Raw genomic sequence first — 21,241 nt, 5'->3', positions numbered from 1 at the left:
AAACTAACGGCCTAATAAATCAGGCATTATATATATGTACAAGAAAATGAACGAAAAACAAATATGTAATACAGCAACAAACGACAAATATGTTACACAGCAACAAAGTTAACTACAACCAAATTACAGCCTCCTCGGACAGGCACATAGATACAGAATGAGGCGGAGTTAAACACGTTAGCGGGATCCTAACCCTCCTTGTAACCTGTGACAGTGGTGTGACAGTACATCATAAGAACAAACTATACAAATCAGTTGAAACAGGCTCAACTACATCTATCAACTCATCAGATGGATACAAATAAAAGTACATAACAAAAACATGTGGAGCTTTTCCATTAAATTATGTTGAAATGATAGTGAAATGTTTATGTAAAAGTTCAAGAAGTCAAATATTTTTGATACTATTTAACAATAAGAGGAACATAGATCGTATATACATACATTTTGATTTTTTAAGGGTACTCATCCGATTCATTTCATCCAAAGAGAAGAAAGTTTTACAGTACCCTTTAGCCTGGCTTTGATAGATTGTTTGTTAGTTATTTGGAATAGATATTGTTGTGAATTTGGAAGACTTAGCAGTATCGCGTTGCTTGCTAAAACATTTAAAAGATTTTTCAGGCTAGGACTTTTAATAGACTGTATCACTGATATTCAACACCGTCTCCTTATTTAATACTATCAAGATTTCTTTATTACTTAAGCTTTATCTTTTTGGTATGTGTTGCTTAAGCTTCAAGGAATCATGTGAAATATTTCACAATCTATAAGTATGTCTAAATGGAATTACAAATTCTCTCTATCAACTTGTTTATTATTCTCTATTTGTTTATTTGTTTGTTAGCGACTTCTATTTAAATCACAAAAGCAGCGGATTTATTTGGTTGTGAAGATCAACAATAAAATTATGTTCACCCTCGGCTAAACGAATGTTTATATGACTTATTTAACGGAATTTAAAGTCTACGTGAGATACTGTAGATATCTGACAACCTGTAAACTATTATACTTCCGCTTTGACTGAATATAACGGGATGTGTATGTACACATCAATCATACAGCAATCCTACGACACAAATAACCCCAAACACATCATTTAGTTTCTTACTCAGTCTCATACTTCGAGAGTTGTCTTATTGGCATTTATTCCACTTTTGTTTTTATTATATGCACTTAAAATGAATTTTGTCATGAACATTTCACATTCTTTGACATAAAACAATAATATGTCGGTTATTAAAATAAACAAACAAAAAATCATACCAAAATTTTAGAGAAAAAATTTATTTACACTGAATGGTCAATCAGACAAATAAACAAGCAGTCTGACACCAATTTAAATACAATAGTGTCCTAATTGGTCTAGCATGGTACTAGGACAAGAACATTTGGTGAGTGTTCAACGGATTTATCATATTAAAAATCATGCTTATCATTTTATACCAGTTAAGCAACCAAAAATCAATCATTCATGTTATACCACCAGTAAACGTAGAAGACAATCCCATCCTCACTCATTACAGTACACAAGAAGATACAGTCAAATGAATTTATAAATATGCATACAGCCAGAAACCGAATTCTAACTATTTACTAATATGTAATTTAAAAATTCAACATGTTTTAATTAAGTATCAAACTATTAAAAGAAAATCTTAATCACACCAAATATTTAAATCCCCAAATGTATATAATTAACATAAGAAAACGTTTAAATGAAATCAACCTTATTTATTTGACACTAAGGGCAAACATAAGACTGTTTTTATTTCGTTGTAACAGACACAATCATTCAAGGTTTCTAACATTTTCAATAGAAGAGAGGGTCTATTCAAGGCATTTATAATTTTTTAATTAATTTTACACATATTAAGAGGAAAAGTGTCGTCTCTAATTTGTACGTGAGATGAATGTATAACTGCATGTGTATAAAAGGGAGAGATCCGTTTGCGCCAAAAATGCGTCCTTTTGCGCCACAACTTTTTTTCTCAAATGCTACGTTTGCGCCACATGTTTTAAAATTAGATGGTTTCATTTGCGCCAAAAATTAAACATACGATTGTGCCAGTTAAAAGAAAATTACTTCCTTTTTTTACTCCTTTATTCGGACTTGGAACCGGCAGTGTAACACGGCACATGTTTCCTTTTCTGAAACATATGTTTTTATTACTGCTGCTGCATGGGTACTTCCCAATTTAATGTAATACTATGTAGTAGCTTTTAACTTCTTTTTATTGTCCAAAAACACAAACATTGAAGGATGAAATCCATAAAATAGTTAATAATAGTTCATAATAATAATAAAGCCCATACGCATGGTGGGAACAAAGCTCTGTGTCATCAACATGTGTGGCTAAAACATAAAGAGTAAAAACTTCTATTTTCTATATTGGCATATCTTTGTTAAGCAAAGCAATAAGTTTTATTCTCTCTCTGTAAATGTACTGTCTAATGCTGCTTAAGTCATTTAATTCTCTTCAGAAACTCGTCTTTATGGTGAAATATCTCCTAACATGTGATACCTTTTGGGGCAAAAATAAGAATACATATATAGTAATCATTAATATTTATGATAGATCTATGTACAGGTAAATTGGCGCAAATGAGTTCCTAATATTGGCGCAATTGATACATTTTGAAAATAAAATTTGGCGCAAATGATACCCCTGAAAAACAGTAATTGGCGCAAAAGGACTGCTGCCGTATAAAACCAATGTAAAGCATTATTTAATTCATATAAGGATGGGTAAACAAATCACTGATTGTACAGTCAAGCAGTTATTGCCTTTTGTAATCTATATATATATATATATATAAAAAAATTATATATATAATTTTATAGCTGAAAATCCTAGCCAAAATTATACGAAAGATGTCGTTACCCTCCAACCCCCAACTACACCGTACCAATATGTTGACGGAATAAGCAAAGCTATACATAAAGTCGTCAGTAAAAGTCAAGAAAAACACATTCAGAAGTGGGCCTTTTTTAGCATTACGATTGCTATCACTTTTAAAATGTGGTCATTCAAAAATTAAGAAATTTGATAATTATTTACTTCATTTGTATAAAATAAAATCTTTTATTTTTTAAATACGAGGTTTTAATAAGAAATAATCATGAGTACACATCTTTATCTATTCATTATATATTCTCAAATTGTATGATGGAAAAGATATTCTAAAAGTTTATATCATGTTGTGTAAGGTTAAAACCCATTTCTCCTGAACTGTATATCATTAATAAATATAATACAAGACAAGACAAGACAAATACTTGATTAAAGTCTCACCACTTGTTACATATAAAATATACAGCTTTTTAAAACACAAATTAACAACAAGAGCCACTCTATAAAGAGTTATGAGAGACTATAAAACAATTTTTCTTAAATTATAATACAAATACAACTTAAGTCAACTATCATGAATATAAATTACATTTTCGCTTTATTAAAATTTCATAGCAGATTTTGGCAGTATAAAATACCATATTTTCATTTGTAAAAAGAAATCTAAATTTCTCATTATCAGACATATGTAAATAATACATAAATGTCTAGAAATTTAGATGTAATGATCGACAACTAATTGACTAAATACATGTATAGAGGTGAGACTTAAATAAAATATTGTCTTTTCTTGTTACCCATTTATAATTTAAAACATTTGTAAGGCATATAACATATAGATTCTGTGCACGATTCACTACAGCAACATATACTATAGATGCAGAAAAATTGAATTTAATACAGAACATTTACCTTTTAGACATCATTTTGTACTGAGTACACTAAAAAAGAAGATGTGGTTTGATTGTCAATGAGACAATTATCCACCAATGATTAATGAAGTGCATGTAAGAAATTACAGACAACATCGTTTAACAATGAGGAAACCCCATACGGTATAGTTGGCTATAACTATCAAGATCCGAATTTCCCGGAGTATAAAGACAAAAGGATAAGTTGTGATTGATTTCGACGCACGCTTCTTAAAATCTGTCATCAAAAACAAATTGATGAAAAGTCATTTAAACAAATATAGTAAAATAATAACTATGCAGCTTAGTGTCTAAACCATTCGGATGAAAAATTACTATCAGTATGCCGTTCTGCCAGTTTTGTTTTCGATTTTAAATTCTACTTAGTAACATTAGCGACAAGTGTTTTTCTGTTAGAATATGAAAGTTAGTAAATAGATAATTTGACACACAAATTTTAAAACTTACTTCGATCTGATGTCTCTCTCATTACCGCCAGACATAAACTGGACTTTCCTTATTAATGGTAAACTTACAGCAGCCATTCAGAATAGTCCATAACTTTCACAATTCAATTCAATTCAATATTTTACATATGTACACTCAAAATCATAATTTCATTGTTTCAGTTAAAAAACATGTAGGCCACTATTGACATAATGCCATAATAAATATTATTGTATTCATTGTTAATCCCACTTAAATGAAAGGTTATTAAAACGAATGTTGTTGATTAATGAATTTTCGCTTGTGTTGATCTTAATCTCCTTCGTTTGAAAAGTTAATCCAAAATAATATAACTTTATGCTTGAATTAGTTTATATTTTAGTTTATACAAACTGTGATTTGTTAATAAAGAATCACTGATGGATCAAACTCATCATTTAAATACGTTTTATACTAGTAGTCCGATTCAGGGGGTTGTATCACAGAAGTTTGTTTAAAACACTTCTGAACCTATGACCTCTGCATTTAATTTCTATTTTACATGACCAAGAAATAGTAAAACTTAATACCACGACACTTGTGATGACTGAAACATTGAAAATCAAAATCAATACCAATAAAACATAAAACAATTTTTTCGATCCAGAATGGATATATATTTGATATTATTATTTAAATTGAACATCTAAATTATATAGATTTTCCCATAAACATTCTTTAATGCAGTCAATTGAAGCAATTTGTTAACTTTTTATGTAGATACGTAAATCCACTTGACGTTTTAAACGCAGATATTCTTTTCCTATTGGTTACAATGGCAAATACTATAATGCCAGCTATATGTAATTTCTTCCTTGTATCACAAGATAATATTATATAATATGCTTGTTTAAATATAGGAAACTTATCTTTAAAATGAGGAAAATCAATTTCTCATATACTAGTAGTTAATGACAGTATAATGAATTGACTGTCATAATTTCAAAATTCTATTTTTTTTTCTGGAAGAGAACGATTTTAATGACTTCAGAAATGCAATGGATAATTGTAATAGTACATTACAATGCAAATATCTGGAAATGTATGTATAAATCAAGGTTTTTAAAACATAATCATGTATTCTGCCACTGTATACAGAAACACACCAACTCTTTTGCAACTTATACACTTCTAAATATGAAGTATGAAAATACCAGAAAATAATCAGTCAATATATCTTTATCAGACTACATAAGAAGGTATGTAAACATCATTTTGTAGTTTATGGACATATGGACACAGATCTATTGTATACCTATACATTTTCCACATACAAATCTTAAGAATATTCCCCCTCAACCGGGCTTAAATTTAATTGTAGGGTTTGTTTTCAGAACATTTAAAAATCCCCTTCAACCTTCACACTTACAGGTTTGCTGATATTAACTCTGTATTTGTCTTACAAAATGGCAGTCGTTTCATAAAAATCACCAATATGAACACAATGTTAGTCGAAAAATAAGTGATATATGATGGTATCTATCAAAATCTGACTAGTCTTGGATAATTTTAGAAAACATAGAGCGTGTTTTTATCTATAAATTTACTGTTTGCAAAAGTATGAACTATTCGAAATACTATATAGGCCTGGTACGTTTGATTTCTACTTTGTCATTGAGAGACCTTTCATATATAGCTTTGTGGTATAGGTTATGTTCAGTGTTTAGACACATGACACCACATATTATTATTTTATCTTGTCATGTTTGTTCAGAAACTTGTAGATTGTTGAAGACCGCATGTTTACCTCTACATGTTTACTTTTGATTTGCTAACATATAAATGTTTACAAAATTTTGAATTTTTTGAAATACTAAGGCTTTTCTAACTCAGGCATAGATTACCTTAGCTGTATTTGGAAACACTTCGAAACACTTGAGTTTTGGATCTCTATGCTCTTCAACTTCGTACTTTATTTGGCTTTTTTTAAAACTTTTTTTTGATTCAAGCGTCACTGATGAGTCTTTTGTAGACAAAACGCGCGTCTGGCGTATATATAAAATTTAGTCCTGGTATCTATGATGAGTTTATATACCACTATTTCCTTTTTATTATACAAAATAAAGTAATTTGGTTAAATGTTTTTTGTTTTAGAATAATCAATGGTTAGTGTTTTGCATTGTTGTGGTATTGTCATGATTTATGACGTAACATTTGTTCTATTTTGCTATTCCTTTTGTACTTTGGAAGGAATTTGATATTCCCAATCACTCAAAGGAAGAGGTATGTAGTAATTTTTGAAGTCAGTTCAATGATTTGGCTTTGTAAAAACACTTTATATAACTGTAATAAGGAGATACGATACGTTTGTCAATGAGACAACTAACCACCAGAGACTAAATTTTAAAGTACTTCAATTTCGCTGCATTTAAAATCATGGATCTTAGTTTTATCGATTCTTGCCGAAACTCTAAATATATCAACTAAGTTGCCAAGTAAGATTACGTGCATTCCCCCTGAAACATTTAATTTTTCCCTGAGTATCTATAAACCATTGCAAGGATTATCGAAAATAACTCAAATATGACGTAAAGCATCCAAGTATCAAAACATTTCCCAAAAGAAGCTTATTACTAAATAAAACAACCAATAAGTTTAAAGGCTCTATATATTTTTTATGGTCTTTAAAATACTCATAGGGTGAAAGGGGTACTCGTGTAGGTTGAGTGTCACGCTGTCTGCATGTTAAAAAATCATTGCAGCAAATCATTTAGGGCTTCGTGGTTAATATGTTGCTATTAGTAATGACCAACCTTTATCACTGCGGCCCTAATTGTCTCTTGCACAACGTTTTGTATTAATTGTTAATAGTTTCGGCTCGTCCTGAATATGTATGAAATAGTTGTCACTAGACGTTAAGGAAAAGCCAATCTACCAATGGTCATTTAATAATATTTTGAATGTTCTCCCCTTAAAGGGGCACTAGCTACGATATATATAAAAAAATAAAGTATGATTTTTTTTAGATCAATCATTAATCAAATTGGAATAATAAAATAATAATTTGCTTTTAGCAATCAATTTCCTTTAATTTTGTTAAAATAAGCGATTAAACATAATTTTTTAATGATTCACTTGCAAGTGAAAACGTCATCATCATTCTAACCGGTATTCATGTGAACTTCAAGTTAACCCCTAGCTAGAGATTGACAACGCATGCATTGTACGTGTACTGGTTATTTAAAGAAAAGGAATGTCAACAATGAAAGTGAAACTACGGTAAATCATTTGATTACTAATTCGATGCACATAAAATCATTCTTATATGGTTAAAAACAATGAGAAACATCTATTTTTAATCTATAAAATAAAATCAAACAGACCTATACAAATGCAGTTGCACGTGTTGGTTTAATCTATTCGTATCTTTATTTTTGTTTACATCGCTTATATGGTCATCTGAGGTCAAATCGATAGTTAATTAGATGGCGTCTGGACTAAAATACACAATTCAATTCAATTCAATATTTTATTTAAGTCTCATCTCTCAATAATATATAATACAACATTACATTAAATGTAAAAATATATAAATATAAAAAGAGAGCCATTCTGTACAGAATTACAAGAGACTATAACATTAAAAATTATATAAAGAATGCATCTATTATAAAACATATTGACATTAACATTATTTACAGTATAAAACATTTCTACGTCTATTTAAAATAAGATTACAGGCTTTGGCACAGCTACGAATCATATCATTATCTGTAAATAAAAACACTAATTTCTGTTTATCATCATAAGACATAAAATCACTATTAAAATGTGTTGCTTCATCAAATAATTTCTTTCTAAAATCATCATACAAAGGACACGATAAAATAACATGGGCTTCATCTTCTAAAATATTCATGCAATTATCACAGACTCGATCTTTTAAAATTAATTTTTCAAATCTCCCCGTTTCTATTCTTAGTGGTGCTACACCACATCGAAATTTGGCAAAAGAACTCCTTTGCAAAAATGGCATTGGAATTTTACAATAAGTTTCCGTTTCAAAACTGTTCTTAAATAGATTATATGTACGAAGTTTGTTACCACCTTTACCAGATAAAGCTTTCTCTGATTGTAAATTGCCTTGCCACTGTTCGACATATTTACTAAACATTTTAGACATAACAGTATTGACAACTGAGGTACTATCAACATAATCTGTAATGATACACAAATGTTCTGCATTATACTCAGAAAACGTTTTCCTTACATAAAAATTCCAATTTTTTATACACTTATGTTTTTTACTCATAATGTCTGACCATATGAAAATTTTTCTGTTTAAACGATCAGAACTCATATTGTTCAAACGGCACCATAGTCGAATTAAGCATTGCCATTGTTTTTGAAAGATAGGTATCCACCCCATATCCCCTGCAACTGCAGCATTTGGAGTATATTTACCCACTCCAAGAAAAAATCTGCAAGCTCTATTATGGATGGCATTTATAAAAGAAAAATTTTTGAAACCCCAAATACCAGCATCATATTCAACAATTGGAAGCACCAAACTCTCATATAATTTTGAAAAGACATTATGAGTAACACCACCTAAGATTTTGCACTTGGCTATAACAAGGCCAAGTGCTCTATTTGCAGAAGCTGCAACAGCTTTAGCAGTTACATTATAATCTAAAAATTCACTTAAAACTAAACCTAAATATGTATAAGTAGTAGAATATTCAATGATATCATTCCCACATTTAAATTCAACATGTGACTTATCAACAGAAGGTGCTCTAAAATGCACAATATTACACTTTTTGGAATTAATGGTCATACAATTATCTCCACACCATATATCTAATGCATTTAACAGAATTTGTAATTCTTTTTCATCGTTTGCAAGTAAAACCACATCATCAGCATAAAGCAAAATACAAACTTTTTCATCATCAATGTCAATACCACACTCATATGATTTCAAGAATGAAACTAGGTCATTAATATATAAATTAAATAACAAGGGAGATAATGGGCATCCTTGTTTAAGACCACTGTTAACATTAAACCATTCTGATAAATGGCCGTTTAATCGTACTGAACATAATATATTTGAATAAATAGACTGTATAGCAGCACAAAAATTTTCAGCCAACCCCATTACATTTAACTTGGACCATAGTATATTTCTATTGATGGTATCATATGCCTTTTTAAAATCAATAAACGCACAAAAAGTAGATTTACGAAGCTTCTTTCTGACTTCAATTATGTTTGTAAGAGAAGACAATTGGTCTATAGTGCTTCGATTTTGACGGAAACCATTTTGTTCGTCGACTAATATGTTATTGTCATCTATCCATTGCACAAGCCTTTCGTTTAAAATATTACAATAAAGCTTATAGGAAACACAAGCTAATGCAATTCCTCTGTAAGACAAAGGGTCGCGCGGATCTGTCATGTTTGCTTTAGGTATAGGATTGATAATAATTTTGTTCCATAATTCTGGCGTTTTTTGGAACCTAAAGCAAAAATCAAATAAATGGTACAAAAACAAAGTTGAGCAATTATTTTGCAAAACTTCAACTGGTAAATTATCAAAACCAGCAGATTTGCCTTTCTTTGCACACGAAACGAACCTATATATTATCTACCCCATGCTCTGTAAACTGTTTATTTTAGACTTTTGATAGTTTGGATAAATGTTTTACATTGTTATAAACCAAATATGAGAATTTGAGTCAAATCGGTTACAATGAATTTGACAGCTAGTGCCCCTTTAATAACTCTGTCAAGTTAGATTTTGCGTGTTGGTAACATCAGCGTTGTAATCAAATACATTTTTGCGACTGTCATATAAATAAAGGCAACAGTAGTATACCGCTGTTCAAAACTCATAAATCCATGGACAAAAAACAAAATCGGGGTAACAAACTAAAACTGAGGGAAACGCATTAAATATAAGAGGAGAACAACGACACAACATTAAAATGTAACACACACAGACACGGACTAAGCATTAGACAAAATCCTATGAGAATAACAAATATAACATCAAAACCAAATACATGAATTTGGGATAGATAAGTTTCGTGACACGTCTTAAAGTAATGTGAATTCACACTCAAAAATAAGAGAAAACAAACGACACAACGGAAACACAACGTTAAAATGTAACACACACAGAAACGAACTATAATATAACAATGACCATATTCCTGACTTGGTACAGGACATTTTAAAGGAAAAAATTGTGGGTTGAACTAGTTTTGTGGCATGCCAAACCTCCCTCTTTTTGATGGCCATGTGAAATATAACATTAAAATGACAACACAACATTACAGGACTACAATATAAATAAATAGGAGAACATAATTGACAAAGAAACACACGAATAATAGCTAAAAAAAGGGAACAAGTTTAAAATTTTAATACGCCAGAAGTGCATTGTGTCCACACAAGACTTACTAGTGACGCCCAGATACAAAACTTTGAAAGCCGAAACAAGTACAAAGTTGAACAGCATCGAGGACCAAAAGTTCAAAAAAGTTGTGCCAAAAACGGCCAGGGTTTTCTGTTTGGTACCAGAACATCCCTATTATTTAGAATAATTTATACTTTTGCAAACAGTAAATTAAAAAAAATGACTATACAAAAGACATATGATAAAACTGAAGTATTAACTAATTACAGGAAACAACCGAAATACACTACATAACCCGACGAAATGCAGCACATCCGAATAAGTTTAAACATCAACGCCAAGTGACGTCATATTTGAAATTGTAAAAAATGACAAAAAAATTACGTCACAAGTGAGAGGTTTAGCGCTATAAATCCATGTTCAATCCACCATTTTTTACATTTGAAAATGCCTGTACCAAGTCAGGAATATGACAGTTGTTGTCCATTCGTTTGATGTGTTTTATCCTTTGATTTTGCCATTTGATTAGGGACTTTCCGTTTTGAATTTTCATCGGAGTTCAGTATTCTTGTGATTTTACTTTTTAATTATTGTTGATGTATGTCGACGGACGTAAACCCATCTCAATTATCCAACTTTCATAGAATTATTGTAATACTCTACACAATAACAGTTCTATTATATAGCTGATACTGTTGATTAGTATAATATTGGTTTCTTTGTTCAATATTTCACAAGTTCAGAGACATTAAAATGTATAATCCTGTGATTTTAAGATCAAAACATTGACCGACAAACCGTAGCCTTAGTCCGAAACCTTAACGGTAATTTTACATATAAAATAGTGGGGCAACTCGACCTAAACCACGGCCGACACTCGGCTAACCGAGAGATTGGTCGGTTAATCTATATTGAGTATGCGGCTATATGGGCGATTGGTCTGTTAATCGGGTTGGCTATACGTCTGTTAAGAGTAAAACGCTTAATTTAATGTTAAACTTTATTAGAATTAATTGCATAACAGTGTGGTCGACAGTAAAACGTTTGTAGGTTGTAACTTGTTTGTCAACGGCTATGATTTTATGCTCACCCAGTCTGTCAGAGGCCTTCCAGTGGGGATTGAAATATTCACTTGTTACACATACCGGTACAAAAAATGAAACTTTCTTTCTACAAACTTGAAAGGAATTTGTTTAAAATATTTATTATAATCATCACATACAACCGTGTCATTTATAAGAATAATAATGTTCAGAGATGATATTATTTAATAATAATAAAAAAATAGGTTTATCCATTGTAAAAAAAAGACTATTAAGTTGATGGGGTTAATTCACAAAATATCTCATTGATTAAGAGCACAACTACTTCTACGGTGTGATCATTTAAGAATGGCCTACTATTTATTCAATGCGTATACATGTGGGTTTTGTTTGTGAAGAGTTCTGGATAATTAAAAAATCATTTGATTTCTTTGTTTAATTCCATAAAACGATTCATTCTTTCAGATATTTGTCACTTTGCCTTATCTTCAAGTCCAACACAATTTCTCACGTTTCTTACAAAACTTATATTCTTTTGATGTATTCTTTTGTTGAAAAAAAAATGTATAGATATAGATAGATATAGGAAGATGTGGTATGAGTGCCAATGAGACAACTCTCCTCCCAAGTAATAATTCATAAAAGTAAACGAGTATAGGTCAAGGTACGACCTGCAACACGGAGCCTTGGCTCACACCGAACATCAAGTTATAGAGGGCCCCAAAACTACTAGTGTAAAACCATTCAAACGGGAAAACCAACGAGAAGCGAAAAATTCATATGAACTACTTAAACAGACGACATCATGCATTGTAACTTTTAAAGCCAATAAAGTAAAAAAAAATGATCTGAAAGAACGTGCGATATCATATTAGGAAAATTGATGGTCAAACCATAACAAAAAATCAAGTAAAGAATTTTAAGTATTCAACCTTTATAGCTTGGTGTTCGGTGTGAGCCAAGACTCCGTGTTGAAGGCCATTTTTATTTATTTTCAAATTACAAAGGTTATTCCTGATTAGTATTTTTAATTATTTCATTTAGGCGTTTAGAACCTTTGGTGACCTCACAGTTTAAATTTCTATGATAAGTACGTCGTGAGCAGTGGGCATTACAGACGAACGTTCACCTAATTTTCCCCAGTCAATGAATGGCCACAGCTACACTGTTATGAATTTCATTCTAAATATACAGATTTTTGGCATGTTATAAGAACCAAATCAAAAAAAGAAAAGTGTCTGACAAAATGATATCTATCATAGAACATTTTCCATTTGTAAAAACATTTCTTAGTCTGCGCAGTTTTCAGTAAAACTAAAAGGCGTCGCGCAAGTATGTAGTATTTATGCTTATATGCATAGCAATTTTTTGAATAAAAGGCGAAACAAACAAATTTAGATATCATTTAAAGGACAAAAAATAGTACTGTGGTTCTAAAAAATGAATTGACATTAGTAAATATTTCATTATTGTAAAATAACGTGAATAATACCACGTTTTAGTGAAAATTATGGGAATAAAGTCTGTTAATGGGTTGGACAATTAAAATTGTGTCAGTTAAGAGTTATTTAGCCACGACAAATTTAAGAATGAGATGTTCCTGAGTAAACACAAATGACAATACGGTGCCACAGTATCCTAGAAATAGCATTTTTATTTTGACTTTCTTTGCATTTTATTGAAGGGTGTGTCACTTCAATATAGCGTGATATGTATTGGCCTCTGGAATATGCATGAATTTTTTATTGACGTTTTCAATCAGCCTTAATATTTGTGTCTGTTTGAAGTAGCACGTTCTCAATTCCGACTGAAAGTGTCTTTCTAATACAACACAGGGTACATATAACGTGTTCTCGTTCACATATGAACATGATATTTGTCACTGGACGTTCAACCCCTAATTCGTCAGCATCATCCAATTGGTTCTTTTCTTCTATTACTTAATCATATGTTGTTTACAAATCACTCTAAAGAAGTAAACGGAAAGGAGCGAATGCAGCTACATTTGGTTATTTTAAGTTTCAATTAATTTTATTCCGTTTAGTTCCTTTATACATAAGTGCAGAGGAGAACTACAGTTGTCTATGGTGGCCGGTGAAGTCAATTTCGCGTTTTCGCGATTTCGCCTTTCATATTCTATAGGGCGAAAACGCGAAATAGCCAAAAGGCGAAATCGCAAAGTCGAAAACGCGAAAACGCGAAGTCGAAAACGAGAAATCGGTTTCGCATTTTCGCGTTTTCGACTTCGCAATTTCGCGTTTCCGCCATATAGAATATGTAAGGCGAAAACGCTAAAGCGCTAAAACGCAAAATGGCATTAACCTGCCACCATAGTTGTCCGCATGTAAACTTCTAGAATTTGTCACCAATATAAGTACATCGCAATCCGTTACTGTTTCAACAGCCATCGGTGTTTCATGTGTGTATTTTTAAACAAGTATTATTTTTCTCTCGTTTTTAGCAATGTATCACTCTCTACTGTCTTATTCTATATTCTGCGTTTCCATCCAGATTCTCGTGTATACCATGAGGGTCCGGATTGGGGTTTTTGTTGATTTCTGTACTCTTTAATTGTTATGTCATTTTTTTCTACATTTTGTTTATCTTACTCATTATTTTTTCTTTTTTTTCATATTTTGTCATCCCAATATATTTTACTTACTGATGTTTAGTTACATTACGACGTTTATCTCTGATTTATATATATATTGGTTACCAATGTAGATGACAAATTTGTGTCATGCATGACAATTAAGCATAATCAACATGATATATGCGATCATTCTTGGATGAATTAATATTACTCTAATATTACACTTTTTGAAACCATTTTTATAAATTTTCAATTTCATGTGTTGTTTCCGTATATGCTATGTTTCATTGCTCATGTGGTGTTTTCGTATATTATAGCCGCTCGTCTTGAGCCTACTCATTTGATCCGATAACACCCCATATAGCAATAAAATTATACTTTTATTGCCATTCATAACTCTTAACAGACAAATTAACAGACCGAGTTTTATACATCCGACCCATTAACAGACCAGGTTTTAAATAAAGATTGATTTATGTCACCAAAATACAGATTTTCGTGTAGATTTTTCACACAATGATATCAATATGGTTAGCAAACATAATGCCTTCCTTTTTTCGATGTTCAAAATATTGAATGCAAGTAAATTTAACCAATGTGTCATTTTGTGTACATTTTATGTGTGTAAAATGTGTATAAATTTATTGATGAGTAACCAGCCTGTTCATTTTATAGATCGTACATCGAAGCTAGAAAAATAATAATTACACCACTGAATTCAGTACATTAAATTGTTTTGTTAGACATGAGTACTTTTTATGATGAAAATATATTTAGAAAGTTATACTATGAAACATGCTGAACTTTCAATGATTTTCTCGATAACACCTGATTAACAGACTTTAGCCAACCCGATTAACAGACCAACCGCCGATATAGCCGCATACTCAATATAGATTAACAGATCAATCTCTCGGTTAGCCGAGTGTCGGCCGTGTAAACCCAACACAAACTTCCTTTAACATATCAAGTAGCAATTACTTTTCAGAACCAAAACGGCCATTTCACATAGAAAATGGTGGAGCAACTCGACCTAAAACCAACAGCAACCACTTTAAACATATCAAGTAGCAATTTCTTTTCCCAGTTTTGCCCTATTTCAGAAATTAATAAGCATTACAGAACCTAACCAAATAGAAATATTTTGAAGTCTCTAATAAAAGAGAAAGATTCAAAAGGGATATTCATAATTAAAGAAATAATAATTGATTCAACATACCTCCTAAGCGGACGAATTGTTTCATAACAAAATGTTTTGTGTTTTTGGATGTAGGGTAAAACTTCGAATGTGTCTAAAAGTCCAAAAGAATTCCAAGATGATAGTGTCGGTCTGTAAATAGTCGCCATTTTTTCACGTTATGATAATGACTGTGGCTTCAACATGATAATACAAATCTAAAGCTTCAAAAACAATTATTTCGTGATAATTAGTACCACGGTAGAATGTCACAAAAAAACTAAATTGACCGCTATAATTAGTTCACCCAATTTTGTAGATAAGTGGAAGACTTTAAAGACCTTCAGATTCTACTGGGAATATTTGAACGTCCCCATGACTTGCATTGTTCAAAACATTTTCGTATAATTATAAATGAAAAAAAAAATATTCTTGTTTGTTCTTATAACTATCATTATGAAAATAAAACAAGAATCAAATCTGAAATGAATTATAAACTACTAATATGTATATAATCGCAAAGAGATATCTTAAAAAAAATACTTGCGAAATTAAATATTGCCAAATAATCAAAGGTAGTGATTCAAAATGCAGAATTTCTAACGATATTGTCATTGGCTATTTTTATGAAATCCATATTGCTAAAGTAAATAGGGAAAGCTTACAATGATTGTTTTTCTGAAGAAAACATATACTAGTCAATCGTTTAATTAACAGCTGTTTGTGTCCCCCGCTTCTGTTTTGACCAAGTTGTACCTAAGCAACATTTGCTTGTCTGATATACAGCTGGTTGTCATGCAGGTCTATCTTGAACACATTTGAAGCAAATAAATAAACAAAAAATTAAATCCAGTCAGAACAAATAAAAGTAAAACGCCTTATTTGTACTTAGAGTGTATTTTTTTCATTGTTTGTTTGGTTGTTAATGAAGTACTACAAACGGATTTTTTTTATAGATTTTTAAATCTAAAACACACCTTAACTTTGGTTAAATCTTTTTAATTGAGAAAGTCTTAACATTTTTATAAAATGGTTTACGATTTACTTCTACTTATTGACAAATAATGAGAGAATCAATCTAAAATTAGATGCCGCGAAATATTAAAAATCTGTTATACTTCATTAGTTCCTAACCATGAAGATATATTATGAAGTAACTCCATAATAATGATTGAAAGTCATAAATTTTCCAAATTTGTTTTAAGTGGTTTATTTTTTTTTGGCACAATATTGAAAAACGACATTGTTTGACAATTTTAGGTCCTAATACAACCAGGAAAAATTTAAACTACACTTCTACACAATGTTTTCAAACAAATGTTTTTCTTTTTTTTTAAATGGTCGTTTGAAAAATCTGATTGCTTTATTTGCTTCAACTCATATAAAGCCTTTTCTGTAATGAGAAAGGTAATTATGGTAGATATACTTCCTGGGGTTGTGAAGAGATGATTTAAGGATTACATTTTTCTCCTTTGGCAATGAAGTTAACGACATATTACATGTATTCCCATGGGAGCCAATTGTGACCCTTTAATAGCAGATTGGTTCTTATACTGTTATAAACTGATTGTTTGACCAAACGATTTATGAATTTAGACATGCAAACTCAATAAAGTCCTGTCTAAATTCTATTTAATTGATAATTCCAACAATTCTTATCGTTATCTTGCCTCTACTTTTTCGTTAATTAAAAGAGTTTACTAAATATACTGCCGAAATTTACCAAAAAGGAACTTACTTTAACAGATCAAATATTAACAACAACAACTGTTCTTTCCTAGATTTTGATATGCAAGTTTTACATCAGAAAACTCTACTAAAAAATTACGACACAACGGATGAGTTTTCTTTTCCTATTGTTGATGGTCCTTTAAAAAGATGACAAGGGTAACATCACAAAAACACTGAAATCCGAGGAAAATTCAAAACGGAAAGTCCCTAATCAAATCGAAAAATCAAAAGCTCAAACACATCAAACGAATGGATAACAACTGTCATATTCCTGACTTGGTACAGGCATTTTCTCATGTAGCTAGCTAAACCTCTCACTTGTATTACAGTCGCATCAAATTCCATTATATTAACAACGATGCGGTCTTCACTGGGTATTTATTCCACATCAAATAACTTGGCTTATAATTCCATTTTCTCTACTTTAAATCTTGAATTAGGGTGCGCTGCACGATTACCTTGGGAGATGGTATCAAATCGTGATGACGATAGGAATGAAAATGAACTCAGGAACCGTGGAAACGCAGCTTGAGTTGCCGACTCATTAATAAGATATAGGAAGATGTGGTGTGAGTGCAGATGAGACAACTCGCCATCATTAAGTCCGTTTTCAGAGACAAAAAGGCTGTGCTTGGAAACGTCTATCATCTCTTCATGACAATTATGTTGTTGTTCCTTCGAACAAAGTTTCAAATAAAAATGTCTTTATATCTAAATCGTACTACTTCGAGTGTCTTTTAAAACAATAAATATAATTGAGCACTCATGTAATCTCACATACAAAAACTATGAGATTTTGGCGAATTTTAAGTCCTTTACGGATTCAATGAACATTACATTGAACAGTAAATCGTAGGACTTACCTTGTTTGTATTGGATATATAAGCTTTACGAAATTCCGTACAAACTATGGTACATTGCTGTCTCATCTGTATGTTCGACTAAACAAATATCCTTTACATTGAGAACGATTCTGTCCGCAGTGGAAGAGGGTCTTCAGAACTACTGTGGAACTGTTTACTCGCGTAGTGGTATTAACATATATGGATTCTAAAAACTATAAAGAACTTCTGGAACTTCTGGATAATCTTAATTCTCGATCGTTCTCTAAAACTACTTGTACTAAAACTTATGTTTTTCAACCTTGTATACCACATGAAATTGAAAAATTGTCGAAAAGAAATATTCCACAAGGCTTTTCAACATAAAAATGGTAACATACGCTATAAATTTATTACTTTGGGATACCAAACGACATATTTTGTAACAAGTGAACAAAAATACATAACAAGCTACGCAGAGGAGTAAGTGATCAGTAGGATGGAGTTTCTCATTGACAACATATTTGTTGAATTTGGAGGTAAACCTTTTCAACACATTGTCGGTATTCTAATGGTAACGGACTATGCGCCTCTACTTTTCGACCTCTTCTTATTTTTATATGAGTTGGAGTTCCTTCAGACACTTGTCAATAACCAGAAGACCAAAGAAGTCAGATCATTTAATTTTACATTCAGATATATTGATGATGTCTTTCCTCTAACAATCCAAACTTTTCTAAATGAGTTCCATTAATATATTCTCCAGAACTAGAAATTTAAGAAACAACAGACACGGCTTCCTCTGGCCCATTTTTAGACAAAGTTCTCGAATTTGACATAAGCTTTCATCTCAGTACCATAATCTATTCAAGAGCTTGCAGCTGCTCCTCAGACTATTATAACGTCACTAGTGTCTGAGCAGAAAGTTGATAAATAAAGGCAACAGTACTATACCGGTGTTTAAAAGTCAAAAATCGATTGAGGAAATACAAATCCGGGTTACAAACCAAAACCGAGGGAAGAACATCAAATATAAGAGAAATGGTGTTGATTTATATATCATATTTACTGACGCTGTTTATTTTCTGAATAACGTTATTGTATTTGTATTGTTTATTTGTGTATTTCTCTGTCCTGATTGTTCTTTGTACTGTATTCCTGTCATTTAATGTTTTCATTTTAGTGTTACATTTAACATTGCAATAGAAGCGCGAGGTTCGGCTAGGCACAAAACCAGGTTCAACCCACCATTTAACCATGTTTCTTAAAATGTCCTGTACCAAGTAAGGAAAATGTCAATTGTTATCTTATAGTTTGTTTCTGTGTGTGTTACATTGTTATCTTATAGTTCGTTTCTGTGTGTGTTACATTGTTATCTTATAGTTCGTTTCTGTGTGTGTTACATTGTTATCTTATAGTTCGTTTCTGTGTGTGTTACATTGTTATCTTATAGTTCGTTTCTGTGTGTGTTACATTGTTGTTTTGTTTCTGTGTGTGTTACATTGTCGTTTGGTTTTTTCTCTTATAGGTAAGGTGTTTCCCTCGATTTTAGTTTGTAACCCGGATTTGTTTTCTCTCTATCGGTTTATGACTTTTGAACAGCGGTAAACTACTGTTGCACTTATTTATAGTATACTTTCATTCGTCTTTGTAAATTATTGCTTTTATTTTTTACTCTTTTTTTGGCAATATCCATTTGACGTGGCTCGATACTTGAACATCCCGTCATTGTGTTATTGCAATTTGGTAATTTTTGTATTCTTGTCTTTCGTTTTTGCTAATTTTACTATTTCTACATGAAAACGTCCTATGTCCATTTTTTTCCCAATAAATCAGATGCCGTGAAATGGTCATGAAAACCAAATTTAAGGGACAAATCAGCTCATTTGAGACGAATGTCAGCCCACATAAATTTTTTTTTTTTAAAACTTAGATAAATCTACATATTAGTTTTCAAACTATCGACTTACCGTTGCTAAAGCTGGACAAGCGAAAGCAATTTATTTTCAGATAATAGTTAAAAATTTAAATATGCAAATGAAACGATTTAGTTTGGTATCTTTTTCCCCGTTTAAATTTTATTCTTCTATCTCATCTTTGGAAAGACGACAGATTTAAAAGCATTTTATAATATTCAAGAGAACTATTTTAAGGAACAAGCAGGTACGGAGAACCGGAATCTAATATAGCGTAGTCTTGCTTCAAAAGAGGGTACCATATATATCATGTGATAAATTAAGAATGTGTAGTTTAAGTAAATCTCATAATGTGAAACAAATCAAAATTTATGTAACATACTGACTGTGTTTGAAGTCCATATTAGACATTTCAAAGGTATGTAAAATTGAAACAAATTGGACACATATGAACCACTTCAATTTAGTCTCATGTAAATATGCTTCCCTAGATTTTGTTTAAATAGGATATATATTTACATTTTTACATAATACTTGAAGTGACATTACCAAGTGAGATATACGCAAGTTCATTTAATATCAAATATAGAAACGTAGATAAACAAATTTTCTATGTACGATTATTATTGTTACGACAATAAAGAAGTCACAAAAATAATTTAAAGCAATTAAGAACAAACAAAAGTGCATACGCAAGTTGTTATAGTCTTTGTTAAGACCAGGAATTCTATAGTGTACTTAAAGTGCTTGGATTAACGTTCAAATTGAAATGTTGTCAATAAGAAAAATCTAATATATGAATCTTGTGTGATGACACTGTTTTTATATATCATAATAATAACTTTGAGTATGAAATCCGACTCTTAATTGAATTGAATTTGCCATGTGCGTCCGAAATGAAACTTGTCTCCTCTGCACACTAAAATAGTTTAATGCACAAAGTATATTGATAGATGTCACACATTGTCGTTAAATTATATTTAGTAATATTCCGACTTTGGTGGTATGTGCAATTTGCGTCTACTACAAAATATGAGGACTGGTAAAGATTGAATTTGTTTGACCTTTAATACCATTCTCGTAATGACCCATAAAAGACTGATTGTATGGCTAGTATGATGTCAAGAAAGCAAAACAATCTCTCAAGCGGGCGTTGGATTGTAAGTTTACAATGTTTACACCGATCTGTAAGGATATTGCTGTTATGCGGAAGTTACCAGAATCAAAATACTAGTCATCAACCCTCATACATTGAACGTCAATATTACTGAAACCAGCTGACATCACAATAAAACTATTTCTCTACCAAGGACATTATATACTTATAATGAACAACATGTA

At 31.2% G+C, this 21,241-nt stretch overlaps 1 protein-coding gene across 4 annotated transcripts in view; it reads right to left on the bottom strand.

Moving 5' to 3' along the window:
- LOC139521038 (troponin T, skeletal muscle-like) overlaps positions 1-21,241 on the bottom strand; it is a 49,984-nt gene that overhangs the window by 24,300 nt on the left and 4,443 nt on the right. The window contains exon 1 of one of the 4 annotated variants that reach the window (XM_071314211.1): positions 15,475-15,644. The exons of 2 other annotated variants lie outside the window; for them this stretch is intronic. In XM_071314211.1, the coding sequence (XP_071170312.1) occupies positions 15,475-15,602 (128 nt within the window). In that variant the 5' untranslated portion in view covers positions 15,603-15,644. Of the gene's footprint in view, positions 1-4,234; positions 4,697-15,474; positions 15,645-21,241 lie in introns of those variants that run through there. One more of the 4 variants, XM_071314213.1, reaches the window with a different exon arrangement.

The sequence above is a fragment of the Mytilus edulis genome, chromosome 4 (assembly GCF_963676685.1).
Source record: "Mytilus edulis chromosome 4, xbMytEdul2.2, whole genome shotgun sequence".
NCBI classification, from domain to species: domain Eukaryota; kingdom Metazoa; phylum Mollusca; class Bivalvia; order Mytilida; family Mytilidae; genus Mytilus; species Mytilus edulis.
Note: the sequence above shows the minus strand (reverse complement) of the source record. Positions and strands in the feature narration are given on the sequence as shown.